Source organism: Mustela erminea, chromosome 6, assembly GCF_009829155.1.
Source record: "Mustela erminea isolate mMusErm1 chromosome 6, mMusErm1.Pri, whole genome shotgun sequence".
Taxonomy (NCBI): domain Eukaryota; kingdom Metazoa; phylum Chordata; class Mammalia; order Carnivora; family Mustelidae; genus Mustela; species Mustela erminea.
This window is the reverse complement of record NC_045619.1, coordinates 5,734,913-5,748,841: the sequence shown is the minus strand read 5'-3', so window position 1 is coordinate 5,748,841 and position 13,929 is coordinate 5,734,913. Positions and strand designations below refer to the sequence as shown.

The window sequence follows — 13,929 nt, the reverse complement described above, 5'->3', positions numbered from 1 at the left end:
TTATAAACGGGAAAGGTGAGTCTCAAGAAGAAGCGACCTGCCAGTGACACGGCCGGGACGGCGGCCACGGGAAGGACCAGGGCCACAGAGCCGCTCGGGGCCAGCCGGGGAGGTAGAGGCAGATGGGAGCAGGCGCGGAGCGAGCTCTCCGGCCGCCGCGGCTTCCAGCCAGGCCGGGCGGGGCCGGCGCGGGGCGGGGCCGGCGCGGGGCGGGGCCTCGCGGCCGGGGCGGGGCAGGCCGGGGACCTGGGCCGCCACCTCGCGCCGCGCAGTGGCTTCCCGGAGCGCGTCCTCGTCGCTGGTGAGTGGGGACCCGACTCCGAGAGGGCGGCGGGCGGGGCGGCCCCGCGCAGGTGCGATCCCCGACAGCGCCCGCGCGCCGTCGCGGGGCCCGGGGGCAAACGGAGGCAGGAGGGGGCAGGCTGGAGCTGCGGGGCGGGGACCCTAGCGGGCCGCAGGGGAGCAGCACCAGGGGACTCGGTGCCGGGGTGGCGGGCTGCCGGGACCCTCACCTCCGCGGTCAGGGCTCCTGTGCCGCGGGATTCCCGGGGCGAGCGGGAGTTCGGAGGAGGGGAACGGGCGCAATCCGCCCCGGCTCCGCCCGGCCCCCGCGCCCCGCCCCCGCGCCCCCGCGCCCCGCCCCTCCGCTCGGGTCTGGAGGGAAGCGGGCCACCGGGAGGGACCCGACAGTCCCGATTCCCGCCCATTCCGCCGTTGAGCAAGCCGGATGGCGGTGGACGGGGAGGGGGTGGCCGAACGGGGCACCGAGAAGGTCACGAAGTGCCCTGGCTCCGGGTCCGCTTGAGACTTTCCGTTTCTAGGCGGGGAAACCCAGAACACCTGGGCAGGCTATTTGCGCACAGCCGGTTAAGGCCCCCGAGTGTCCTAGAACCGGGTCGCGAGCTTCCCAGTTCAGTGCTCGGGTGCGCCGTCGCCTGGACAGGGGTCTGGTGTGGGCAGAAGGTGGCCTGGGACCTGCCTGCCCGTTGCCGTCCTGCAGTGGTAGGGCGCTGGGGCTTCCGGCCGTGAACACCTTGCAGAGTTCAGGGGACCCGCCTGCTGGCCCGGCCGGCCAGGGACCCTGTCTGGCTGGCCTGCTGGTGCGTCGCGGGACCCGTACCAGCCATGTGCTCTACAGCCGAGGGCGGGGGCGGGGGGCGGTGCTGGGCTGGGGCCTCCCCTAGGGACCAGGCTGCGGTGTTCCGAAAGGGTACAGAAGGGTGCCAGGTGCCTGGCATGCAGCAGGCCGTGGACCAAAAGACTTGGCTGGCGGAATGTGGGCCTCGATCCTCGGGTTCCTCCGTGGGGTGAAGTGGGGAGCCCTGCGGGGCATCGCACTGGACGTCTGCTTCATGGAGAAACGCTGTTTGTCCACTGCCTTGGAAGGACACCAGGAGCAAGGGGAAGGGGGGCGGGACGCTTGTTTACAGATGGCTGCGCACCACACCCAGAGGGGGGCTCAGAGGGGATCCTTTGAGCTGAGGGAAACTGAGGCTCACCCAGGAGCCCCTGTCCAGGGTGATATAGTGACAAGGCGGGGGCAGGGCTTGAACCACTAGGGTTCCAGCCTCCGCGGGCTGCGTGCTGCTGTGTCAGGGGCTGAATCAGCCAGAAACCCTTGACCGTGGGTTGCTCAGGGGTGGGGTGAGGGGCTGGGGCTCCAAGGGAGGGAGCCTCCCTTTCCCAATATACACTTGCATCTTCATTATTTTGTTTCGGAATCTGTTTCTTTTATTTGTACTTCCATTTACTTATTTCTGATTGGGCAGCCATGCCTGAATATGCTCTTTGTATTTAGAAAAGGAGTCGTTCCCCGTGGAGCAAATTCCCCCTTGTCCCTCCCAGCCCCACCCCATCCCAGACCTCCTGGTTACCAGCTGGCAGTGGACCCTTCCCGACCTGCTGGCTGGTGTACTGGGTACTTGTATAATGAAAAAGATTCACAGAGGCTCTAACGCAGATGATTAGCAGTGAGTCATTTTAGAAAAGAAAGGAGCCTCGGGGCGCCTGGGTGGCTCAGTGGGTTAAGCCTCTGCCTTCGGCTCACGTCATGATCTCAGGGTCCTGGGATCGAGCCCCGCATCGGGCTCTCTACTCGGTGGGGAGCCTGCTTCCTCCCCTCTCTCTGCCTGCCTCTCTGCCTACTTGTGATCTCCATCTGTCAAAAAAATAAATAAATTTAACAACCAAAAAAAGGAGCCTTAACACCAGTCCGGGGACAGTGGCTTGAGTGAGAGATAAGGCCTAGGAGGGCCAGGTACAGCGCGGGAGGAGGAGAGAATCAGAGAAACAAACTCTTTGTTCTGTGTGTGTGTGTGTGGGGGGGGAAGTTTCTGCCACCTTCTGCAGGGGAGGCCTTGGGGAATAGGAGGGGCCCCCAGGGACTCACTAGCCGAGCCCCCACTTCACAGATGGGGACAGAGAGGCCTGGGAGGTGGGACCGTAGGGCCAGAAATGGGTCTGGAGTCTCTTGCCCGGATGCAGGAGTGCAACTGCTTGAGGACAGGAGATCCTGAGCACCCCCACCTCCTTGGGAGGACAGAGAGGATTCCGTTCCTGTCACTGCTGCCCTTGGCCAAGAAGGGGTCTAATGCCCTATGGGGCCTGGGACACTGGTGCTGGGGCTGGAGGGAGTGAGCCTCTTGGTCCCGAGAATCTTGTGACATGGGGCAGAGGGCAGGACCGCGGAGGTAGGGTGGGAGGCGCCTCGGCCCTCTGGGCAGGCCGAGTGCCATGTTGCGATGAGGAGGAGGCTGGGAGAAGGAGGTGACACAGTCATCGGGTGAAGTGGCCTTGTGGCTCAGAGCTGAGGCCAGCAGACTCCCCGCTCAGGGGTGGGAGCGCCCAGGGCCTGAGAGTCACACAGGCCTGGAAAATTCTGGGACTCCCTGTGCCTCAGCGTCCTCATCTGGACGGTGGGACTAGTAGTGTCCCCCGTGGAGGCCAGGAGGGTGTGGCTCAGGGCCCCCAAGAGAGAAGCAGCTGGTGGCCACCCCTGCTGCCACCGTGAGGAGTGAGTGAAGTCTGAGCATCAGGGTGAGCCAGCACGGTCACTGCTCTTTTCCCAGAGGCCTAGAACCTTCTCCTGATCCCAGGTCCTGAGCCCTCTGCTCTGGCTCTTCTCGGCCTCTGTTTTGGAAGTGCTCCTCGGTGAGTGGCCCCAGGCCCAGGGGTGGAGCCGTGTGTGAAGGCTTCTGCCCCGCTGACCGTCCAGCGCCCGCCTGGCTGATGTCTTCCAGCCTTGGGTCTGTGCCACGGGGCCGCTTCTTCCCCCAGAGGAAATGGGGCAAGTGGCCCCAGAACGGACAGCCACAGCCACTCACTGTCTGTTCCTTTTTTGAGTCACCGATGACCCCACAAAGCAGGCAGGACAGGTTGTACCTGCCTGATGTGAGGGAAACTGAGGCCCAGAGGGGAGCTTTGGCCTGGGATTGCAAAACAAATTGGAGGCAAGCCAACATCTGGGTTCACAGTCACCGCTGTTGTTGATGGAAGTCAAGGGTGTGTGGGTGGCTCTGCCCTTCTACCGAGTCCTTTCCCAGTCACAGGTGCTCCCTACTTTCCCCAGCCTCCCTGGGACCCCATCCCAGAGCAGATCTCTCTCGGGTCTGCCTGGGCTCGCCCAGCCCAGCCCAGTCCAGCTGAGCATGACTCAGCCTGGTGGGCCCCGCAGTGGGGTGACTCAGAAGCTGGGCCGTCCCCGAGAGGCCACAGGAAGCTCCCCATCTGGGCTTTCTCTGGGTGAGGCATCTGGCCTTTCTGTGTTTGACCTGTGAGCTGGGCAGACTCTCCGATCCCCGAGGCTCGTGAAACGTGAAACACAGCCAGGGTCTAGAAAGCGCAGCGGAATGGGGGCAGGAACACGGGGCTCAGACCCTGCTCTGTCACCGAGGCCTTAGGAAAGCCACCAACTTCTTGCGGGCTGTGGTTTGTTCTGTACAGCAGGGGGCTCAGTTGATGGGCTCTAGGGCCCACTTGGCGGGCACCGCGGGCAAGTTCTGTGTGGCACTTCCTGGGCACGGGCTGGGACAGGAGTGCTCCTGCCCACGGAACCTTGTGGAGAAATATGGGCCAGTGCTGCAGGGTGCAGAAGCTCAGAAACATGCTTGGTGGCAGAGGCCAGACCCCAAAGGCCACATACTGTTTGATTCCATTTACATGAAATGTCCAGAAAAGGTAAATCGGCAGAGACCGAGGGCAGATTGCTGGTAACCGGGGGCTGGGGGAGGGAGGGCCACGGCGTGACTGCAGTGGGTGCGGGCGTTCATCTGGGTGATGGAAATGGTTTGGAACGTGGCATGGACGGTGATGGCGAGACGTCGGAAGTGTGCCAAATGTCCCTGAACCGTGTGCTCTAAATGCTTAATTTCTTTTTTTTTTTTTTTTTAAAGATTTTATTTATTAATTTGACAGAGAGAAATCACAAGTAGACGGAGAGGCAGCCAGAGAGAGAGAGAGAGGGAAGCAGGCTCTCTGCTGAGCAGAGAGCCCGATGCGGGACTCGATCCCAGGACTCTGAGATCATGACCTGAGCCGAAGGCAGCGGCTTAATCCACTGAGCCACCCAGGCACCCTCTAAATGCTTAATTTCATGTTCTGCAGATTTTACCTCGATTAAAAAGAAGAAAGTCCCGGGACAGGAGCCACTGACAGTCTCAGAGCAGGCGTGATGTGTTGGGAGGAGTGGGAGGCTCGGAGGGCCCTGGGGGCAGGGGGAGCGGGGCCCAGGCAGGGGGAGCGGGGGCTGGGGCTGGGGCCCAGGCAGGGGGAGGGGGGCTGGGGCTGGGGTCCGGGCAGAGGTCAGGGACAGTGCAAACTGTTATCCAAACCAGGACACTTCTTTTTTAATGTTTTACCTTGAACCAATTTTAGACTTACAGAGAAGGTTCCAAAGTAGTAGAGAGAGTCCTCCCCCGCGCTGGGAAGTCACGGTGGTGTGGCCCTGACTGCCACAGCCCCCTGAAGCTCCGCCAGGTGGGGTTTTGCCTTTTCGGCGAGAATACCACAGCGCGTCTGTCCGCCTCTGCAGACCTTGTCAGGGGCTCGGGCTGCCCGTGTGTCTTGCCCTGGCGGCATTCACATTGAGCGCCTGTAGGAGGGACGCCTCAGAGCGTGAAGGGGACCCTCCGTTTGAAACAAAGTGGGTATAAAGTGGGACCGTCCCGTGCTGTAGGAGAAGGGACAAAGGGTGACACTGAGGAGACTCGAGGTCTGGCCCGCTTCGGTGCCTGACCCTCCAGCCCCTCCTCTCAGCTTGTGGGCCTCAGTTTCCCTGTCTGCATGTGAGGGTCAGGACGGCGTGAGGCGTCCCACCTGCCCAGCCTCGTCATGTTCCAGGGGAGGCCTCGGGCTTTGACCACAGCTCCAGTGGTGGCCCGAACGCTGTGGCTTCGCTGTGGACCTGACATTTGTTAGGCGGGCAGGGCAGGGCTGGGTCCCCGCGGCTGCTGAGGAGGCCTGAGCCCGCGCCATGTGACCCGGTGGTGAGCCCACCGGGGCGGCCGGGTCCCAGGGATGTGTCTGGAGACCCACCCCCACCTGGCAGGAGCACAGAGCCAGCGTCCTCCGATGGAGCCAGACCCTCCTGCTCACCCAGGGACAGTCCTGTGCACCCCGGAAGCCGGCGGGCAGGGCAGGAGGGCAGGGGAGGGAGGAGCACAGAACATCGACCGCTGGGCGCCCGCATCACATGCCCAGCCCTCGACAGTCACCTCACAGCGCACCTGGGTCTCGGCCTTGGGGGATGGAGGGACTGTCCCAATGCTACAGGTGAGGAGACCGAGGCCGGAGGAGGAAGGAGTCAGTCAGTCACTAGAGGGCAGAGCTGGAATCTGCATCTCCCATCGTCCTGTTTAAAATGATGCTCGTTGGGGCGCCTGCGCGGCTCAGTTGGTGAAGCGCTTGCCTCTGGCTCAGATCATGATCCGGGGGTCCTGGGATCGAGCCCCACATCGGGCTCCCGGCTTAGTGGAGAGTCTGCTTCTCCCTCTGACCCTCCCCACCCCCCTGTGCTCTGTCACTCTCTATCTCAAATAAATAAAATCTTTAAAATAAAATGAAGCTCATTATAGACCTTTTGGAAAACGATAAACAGAATTTTATCTATTTATTCTATTTTTAGAAAACAGAAACAGAATTCCCACTGCCAAGGGCAGCCCTTAGAATCCCCAGCTACCCGCTTGCCGAGGGGCCCTGGGCTGATGCCTCCCCCATTCCCTGCCTCGGGTCTGCGCTGGCCGGTGGGATAAGAGGGGGCAGTTCCTGGCAGGGCAAGCAGCGTTAGCTCTGTGATCATGAAGGCTGTGATTAGAACACCTTCGTGAATGTTAGTTTTTAAAATGCCTGTCTCTGTCTTCTATTTTTTTTTTAAATCGGGGTGATTCTGTAGTCCACTTTATATGCCTCTTTCTTTGCTTAACGTTATGTTGAGGACAATGTTTACATTATTAGAGTCTTCAAAAGCTGGATTTGGGGGGTTGAGCAGGCCTTCATGGTCCCTGCTTGCTGGGGATGAAGATTGCTTCACGTTTCATGGGGCTTTCCGGGGCCGCAGGCTGGCCGCTGCCGCCGTGCCCAGGGCAGCCTTCCCCCTTTGCTCCGAAGGCCTGATGACCGCACAGCCTTCCCCGGCGTCTGCTCGCCCTTCCTGTGTCCCTGTGCGGGAGGTGCTCACGGTCCTGGCCAGGGCCATCTTTTCCTTGACCCCGCATCGGGGGGTGCCCTTTCTGAGCTCTGTGGTCCTCGCAGGGAGTCTCCCGTCCCGTCTGCCCTGGGCCCCCAGCCCCCACCCTAGCTGGTTGAGCTGCGGGTTTGCTGAACTTGATCTGGATGGCTTCCTATCTCATGCAAACAAACACCTCCAGTTTCTCCAGGTAGGATCAGAGTGGCAGTGGGGGCCTAGCCTCCTCATTTTATGGTGGGGAACCCAAGTCCCAGTCGGGGTGCTCACAGACTGGGCGTCCCACAGCAAGTCCAGTCAGAGCTGGCCCGAGATGCCCGGCCAGGGTCCCCCCCGCCCGCCGTCACTCTGGACTCTCAACCCCGATGGGCAGTTCAGCCTGCTGGGCCTCACCCTCTGCTGGGCGCCTAGTAGGTCCTCGAGCAGACCTTAGGGCCGCTGGGGAAGGGGACATAGCTGATGAGCGCGATGGACAGACCTGATGACTGGGTCCCCATCCCTCTGTGTGGCAGCTCCCAGGCTGGACACAGGGCCCTTCCCTGCCTAGCCCCTGGCGAGCCTCTCAGGGTGGCCGAGGGGCCCTCGCTAGTTTGAACTCTTGCAAACTCCTGTTCTTTCCCACCTGCCACCTCCGTGAGCCTGGGCTGCAGGGTGGGAGCCGCTTTTTGACTGGGCAGAGCCTGGCCCCAGAGTGCTGTGTGACTCCAAGCAGGCTGCTTTCCCTCTCTGACACAGAGGGAAGGAAAGGTGATTCTAGGGTGGGCCTTTAGGGGGGTGGTAAAATACCTGTGCACCTGGGTAACACCCCCCCCCCACTGGGCGGGGCCCAGGTAGACGGTGTTGCTCTCCCACTCTACAGAGGGGGAAACCGAGGCCCAGAGAGTCGAAGGGACTTGCCTGAGGTCACAGGGAGGTAGTGGGGAGTCAGGATTTGAGCGAAGCTCTGTGATGCAAGTTATTGAATGAATGAATGAATGATTGAATGAATGAATGAATGGTGAGAGAGGGAATGAGGGGTACTAGAACGTAGCGCACAGGGTGTGGGCCGATGCGGGCTTCTCTGAGCGCTGGGCTGTCAGTTGGGCTGGGGAGGAAGGGCTGGGAGGCTCTCTGGGTGGAGGGAACATGAACTGGCCTTGAATCAGAGGAAGGGTCACTTGACAGGAGACCCAAGGTCAAGGGTGGGGGTGAGAGAGAGAGTACAGGATGCTGGCAGCTGGGAGAGGAGCCGAGGTGGGACCGGCTGTGGGGGTGGGGTCACCCAGAGGCTCCTGCCTCTCCTGGCAGCCTTTGGGTTTGGGGTGGGCGGGGCAGGAAATTTTGGGTGGAAATGTGCTCACTGGAGCCATTGCACGGGGCTGGCAGGATCTGCCCGGGTGTGCCCAGCCCCTCCCTGCCCAGGGCTGGGGGAAGCCTCACCCCAGTTCTGGAGCACCTCCCCCTCACCCCACCCCTGTCTTCTCTTGCAGAACTTTCCAGAGCAGCAACCGCCACAGCAGCAATGGCCCCACCTTGGGTGCCCGCCATGGGCTTCACCCTGGTGCCCAGCCTGGGGGGCTTCCTGGTCTCGTACTACGTCCGTGGGGAGAGGCTCCGCTGGTATGCCAGCTTGCAGAAGCCCACGTGGCACCCGCCCCGCTGGGCGCTGGGCCCCATCTGGGGCACCCTCTACTCAGCCATGGGGTAGGTGGGCTGGGCCATCCTCTCCCTCTCGAGGCCCGGGGGCAGAGCTTCTCCTCCATGTGCTCCTGTGGCAGCAGGCGTTTTCCGGGGCCAGAACTTTCTCTTCCAGGGCGTCCAGGGAGGGGCGGGCCGGATGGCTGGCACCCTGGCTGTTTTCGCAACTCCAGGGGGAGGCGGGCTCAGTGTGTCAAGTTCAGACCTGGGCAGCTTCCAAGACCACTAGTGGCAGCAACAGTAACAATTCTCTTAGCTACCGCTGTTGAACTCAGTGCCAGGGTCTGGGTTAATTTTCAAGACCACCCACTTGACAAGGGGCCTCCTGCAGGAAACCCTGTGACTACACCCCGGGAGAGGAAGAGTAGGATGGGGAGGGCACCCCCTGGTGGCTCTAGTGGGAACTGCACCCAGCCTGTGAGACCAGCTCCCTGCCCTCCTTCTGGAATGTTCCCTGCATCCTGGGTCTAATGCCAGCCCAGTACAGGGTGGGGCTGCAGATGCCAGGCACCTGGGGAGCAAGTAGCAGAAACCAGGCTGGATGCCATGGGGTTCTGATGGGAATAGTCTGTACAACCTGGGGGTCATGTGGGCACCAGCCCCAGCCAGCCCTGGGCCCTGCCCAGCCAGGCTCCCAGCTCTTCCCGTGTCCTGCTTTCTCCTCCCTGATCCTGGCCCAGGCACCTCTGGTTCTGCCTCTCCTTGTTCAGCCTCCAGGCCTCCCCACTCCTTCTTGGCTTTCCTCCGCCGGTGAGATCCTGGTAAAGCCCAAATGTGGCCCTCGTCTCTCCTTAGAGGGACGCTGCAGACACTTAGTGATACTGATAAGGTCAAATCTCTCATGGAGTAAAGAGCTCGGACTCTGGCCCCGGCCACCTGGGTTCAAATCCTGCCTTTACCCACCGGTTGCCTGCCAAGAGATCTTAGTCACTTTGCCTCTGCATGCCTCAGTTTCCCCACCTGTAACACAGGGGTGATAATACTGCCCACTTCACAGCATTATCATGAAAGTGAAATGAGTTAATACTTGGAAAGAGCCAGAGCAGTACCCACATGTGTACATGCTAGGGGCCACTCGTTCTTATTAGCGGTGTAACTGCCTCCCCCTTGTGGTTCTAAGAACCCCCATGACCAGGTCCCCATCTGCCTCTTCAGCCTTGCCTCTCTGCTGCCCCCCAGACCTCAGCCTCCTGGCCCACAGGCCCCTAACCTGCCCCTAAGCGTTTGCAAACGCTTGTTTTCTCCCCCTAGCAGACTCCTACTTGCCCACTAAGGCCCAGTTGAAATGTCCTGTCCTCTGTGTGGGTGCCCCATCTAGGTTAGGAGCCTCTTTCTCACTCCAGATCGTGATGATAATAATGGTAGATATTTACTGAGTGTCCCACATGCCAGGCGCTGACCTAAGCCCCGCCAGGATGTTAACTCAAATCCTCACAGCAGTCCTGGGAGCAAGAAAGGCCCAGAGAAGTCAAGCAACTTCCCTGAGGGCACACAGTGGTCAGTGGGAGAGCATGGCCGAGCCACCACTGTGCTGTCCCGTAGGTGAGCATGGCTCAGGGAGGCTTTTGGTCTCTTTCCTGCTGGTGCCCTGACTGATGGCCTCTGTTTCAGGTACGGCTCCTACATGGTCTGGAAAGAGCTTGGAGGCTTCTCGGAAGAGGCTGTGGTTCCCCTGGGTCTCTATACCGGGCAGCTGGCCTTGAACTGGGCATGGCCTCCCATCTTCTTTGGCAGCCAACAAATGGGTTGGGTAAGTGTGGCCTTGGCCAGTCTCCTTGGTCCCTGGAGATGGCTTGCGGAGGAGTGACCCTTCCTTGGGGGACACAGGGCATCACATCCTAGATGGGGTGAGGGTCTGAAGATCCAGGGGAGGGGATGGCACAAAGCATCTCGCAGGAGCTTTTAGGGGACCAGCAGCCTCCAGTGGAGGAAGCTTGCAGGGTTCTGACAGCACCAGACGTGCTCACTGGCTTGGTTGAGGGCCATCGTATGGGGAAACGTGACGCCTGGTGCCCTGTGTCCCTAACATGGCATGGATCAGGCGGGGGTGATTGTCCTCATTTTACAGGTGGGAAACCGAGGCAGAGAACAAGGGAGGGACTTGGCAGGGTCACTCAGGGTGGGATGGAGTGCTCCCTGGAGTGCACCCCACGAGAGGCCAGCTGGGACACGCACCCGGTGAGCACAAGGAACTTCAGGCCTCCCTGTCCCTGGCGCCCCCGTCCGTGTCTCTGCAGGCACTGGTGGACCTCCTGCTGACGGGTGGGCTGGCAGGAGCCACGGCCGTGGCCTGGCACCGGGTGAGCCCGCCGGCCGCCCGCCTGCTCTACCCATACCTGGCCTGGCTGGCCTTCGCAGCCGCCCTCAACTACTGCGTGTGGCGGGACAACCGAAGCTGGCGCGGGGGCCGGCGGCTCGGCGAATGAAAGTGCACCGTCCTCCGCGGACCCCAGCTGCTGCCGATCAGATGCTGCCCGGGGTGGCGGCCCATGTGCTTCTGTGGCCGCCCAGCCTGCGGGGTCTGTCGGGTCTCGGCCCCGGGGGTCACCACCGGCTGCAGAGGTGCCCCAGGCCGAGCCTCTATGCCAGGAACGGCGTCCTGTGCTTCGTCCTGTGCTTCCTGCTCCGCTCCAAGTGCGCTCTCGGAACACGGGAGGCTAGAAGCCAAATAAAGTTTGTAACCTCCTGGCCGTGGCTTTTTCACTTGGTGGGGGGACTCCTGGCTTTGGGGAGGGAGGAGTGCTTACCCCACTGCCAGATGTGGTCAGCGCTTCACCAGTGCTTCTCGGGTCCCTCCCAAGACCCTCTGAGAGGCGGGGTGGCCTTCCTGGAGCAGAGCAGCTCAGGTTTGGCCTGGAGCCCACACCCAGGCTCTGCTGTGTAGACTGGTGCACAGCAGGTCCGGGGTTTAGTCCTGTCCACTCCCTAAGCCCCCCAGCTTTGTCCAGGTCCAGGTCCTCTGCAGGCAGCCGCTGAGGGCAGGGGAGGCTGGTGTAGGCCTGTCACCCAGGCAGGCTCCCGCTGGGGCGACACCCCTTCTCCAGCCAGAAGCCGTGGTCTGGGCCTCCACCGCATCGCCGCCGGGCACTGGATCACGGGGGGCCTGGGACCTGTGGGCCTTTGGCAGCTTGTTTTGTTTGGTTGTTGGTCACTCACACAGGCAAACGGGTTGTGTGGCCTGCTGCCGGCTCCCCGAACTTTGCCTTCTCACATTCAGACGGGACCCAGTTCCAACATCAGGAAAGCTCCGAGAGGGACAGCAGACCACACACTCGGCCAAGAGCAGGGGTGGCTCTCTCCCAGGGCTTGTTACCTCCACTGGGACTGGATGCTGGCAGATCGCGCCCTGCGGGGAGTGCCGGCAGCACCTCGGCCAGCTCCCAGGCTCTTTCTCCGATGCTCCCCAGAGGACAGGGCTCTGATGGGGGACTCTTGGATCATCCTTTCTATTATTTATAAAGTTCTCCAAGATGGTCTGGGTGGGAGGGCCCGAAGTGTCATCCCAGGCTCCCGTGGGCCCCTCAGATGTGCTGTACTTAGCACTTATGTGCCCCTGAGACTTCTTTAATCCTGTGATGCTCATGCAGGTTCTTTTTTTGTCTGTCCCACTCGCTGTGGCTTTGTTCCTCTCTAGCGGTATCCCGCATGCCTCCTCCTGGCCACACGACACGCGTAGCCACAGAAATGGCTAGAAAAATGGACGAGACAGATGTACTTAGCCATTGCGTCTGCCGCTTTCTTGTGACGCTCTGTCCCCCGCCCCAGTTCTTCCTAAGTAGACCGCCTTCTCTCATTCTCTGAGCTTTGGCTTCTGCTAGCAACCCGAGGCTCCTGACATGTCCACGTTGGTTTGATAGGAAAGTCTGTTATCTCACAGATGTCAAGTCCTTCTGGTCTGCACGCCTTCCTGGAGCTGCTTGGAGCTGTTGAAGTCTTAAATCCGGGCATCTGCTTCCCTCTGTAGCCAGCTGGCCACAAAGGACACAAACAAGGTGATTCACACAGCTCAGGAGGGCTTGGCCAGCCGGCCATCGGCAGGGACACAGCAGTGACTGTCAGGCATGTGCCGAGTGCTTTAATGTTTCCACTGGCCCCTGTGGATCGCTGGTACCAAGAGGTTCTATGTTGGTGCCTCTCCAGGAAGGAGCTGCCACGTTTGGTGGTATTTATGTGGCCATGGATCATCACTGAGGACCTTTCTAGATTTTGCTGTCAGCTTCTCAAGCTTTACCTTTTGGATTTCTTTTGTGTGGTTCTGTAGAACTTTGGTACAATGACTACTATGGCTGTGACTCCCTGGTCAACTCCAGACGACCAGCTCTTACAGATTTTGCACTGTGATGAATTCTGAACACGGAGGCGCCCAGGGGGCTTGTTGGGCGTCTGCCTTCGGCTCAGGTTGTGATCCCAGGGTCCTGGGACTGAGCTCTGCATCGGGCTCTCTGCTCAGCGGCAAGTCTGCTTCTGCCTCTGCCTCTGTCCTTCCTTCCTCTACCCCCGTGCACTCTCTCGCAGATCAAGTCTTTTTTAAAAAAAATTCTCAACACAAAGTGACCCCAGTGAAGATACTAGCAGAAAGAAGCATTTCCAGAGCTAAGAACCATCTACACTGCAAGCAGTCTGGTCTTGAAGCACAGTGGGAGCCCTGCCTCAGGCGTCGTCTGATTTCCACTGATGAGAGGCGCAAGGACGTCTAGAATCGGGGAAAAGCCCGTTTATAATTAAGAGCCTGGATCATGTGGTCCTCTGATCACTGTTATCCTGGGTAATCGGGTTTGAAGTGAACTGGCAATGAGCAGGCCCACCCTCCCCGTTGGGCGTGCGGATGAGTGCCCTGTGTGAGTGCCCGTCCAGAGGGGCCCAGGCGGTCCCCCGCAGGGCCTCTGCCCACCACGAGGGGGCGTCACTAGGCTGGCCTACAGTGCTCAGGCCCCTCCTGCATCCGCCCCCTGGACCCTCTGGCTGTCCAGAGCAGCTAGGGTCTCCCACTAACCCCAGCCCCAGGGTGAGGAAACAGGAAGAGAATCCCGTGTCCTGAGGCCCCAACAGCGTGCGCTGAGCCAGGATTCAGGGCTGGCACCAGGACAAGGCTCCTGGGCACTGCCCATGATGCGGAGGGGAGCCTCAGCTCCCCATCTGTCCCTGCTGTGTTCTGCTCTGAAATGGAACCAGTGCTGGGGAATCCAGCCTTGGGGGAGGAACCTGCTGTGGTCAGAGTGTTCCCCCAAACCCCTATGTTGAATCTTACCCTCCCACTGTGTGTCACAGGAGGTGGGGACTTCGGGAGGGGATCAGGTCACAAGGGTGGCGCCCTCATGAATGGGGTCAGTGTCCTTACAAGAGACCCCACAAAGTTCCCTTGCCCCTTCCCACATGAGGACACAGTGGCCATCCGCGAACCAGGAAGAGGGCCCTTATAGACACCAAGTCTGCCGCCCTGATCCCGGGACGCCCCCACTCTAGAACCGTTAAGAAGCAACTTCTGTCGGGTGAGGCCCGGGGTTGTGGTATTGTTACCGCAGCCCTAACGGACCCAGACGGGCACCTGGCAGCCCAAACGCCATCTTCTCTCG

The 13,929-nt window shown here is 60.7% G+C and overlaps 1 protein-coding gene across 2 annotated transcripts; it reads left to right on the top strand.

Moving 5' to 3' along the window:
* Positions 1 to 217: 217 nt before the first annotated feature.
* On the top strand, positions 218 to 11,255 carry TSPO (translocator protein). Of its 2 annotated transcripts, XM_032346025.1 has the most exons (4): positions 218 to 301; positions 8,149 to 8,362; positions 9,968 to 10,106; positions 10,594 to 10,902. In XM_032346025.1, the coding sequence occupies exons 2-4, from the start codon at positions 8,181 to 8,183 to the stop codon at positions 10,780 to 10,782; spliced, it is 510 nt and encodes a 169-aa protein (XP_032201916.1). In that variant the 5' UTR covers positions 218 to 301; positions 8,149 to 8,180; the 3' UTR covers positions 10,783 to 10,902. The 2 variants fall into 2 exon arrangements, with proteins under 2 accessions (XP_032201916.1, XP_032201915.1); XM_032346024.1 differs by lacking the exons at positions 218 to 301; positions 8,149 to 8,362 and having other exon boundaries at positions 9,973 to 10,106; positions 10,594 to 11,255.
* Positions 11,256 to 13,929: the final 2,674 nt, after the last annotated feature.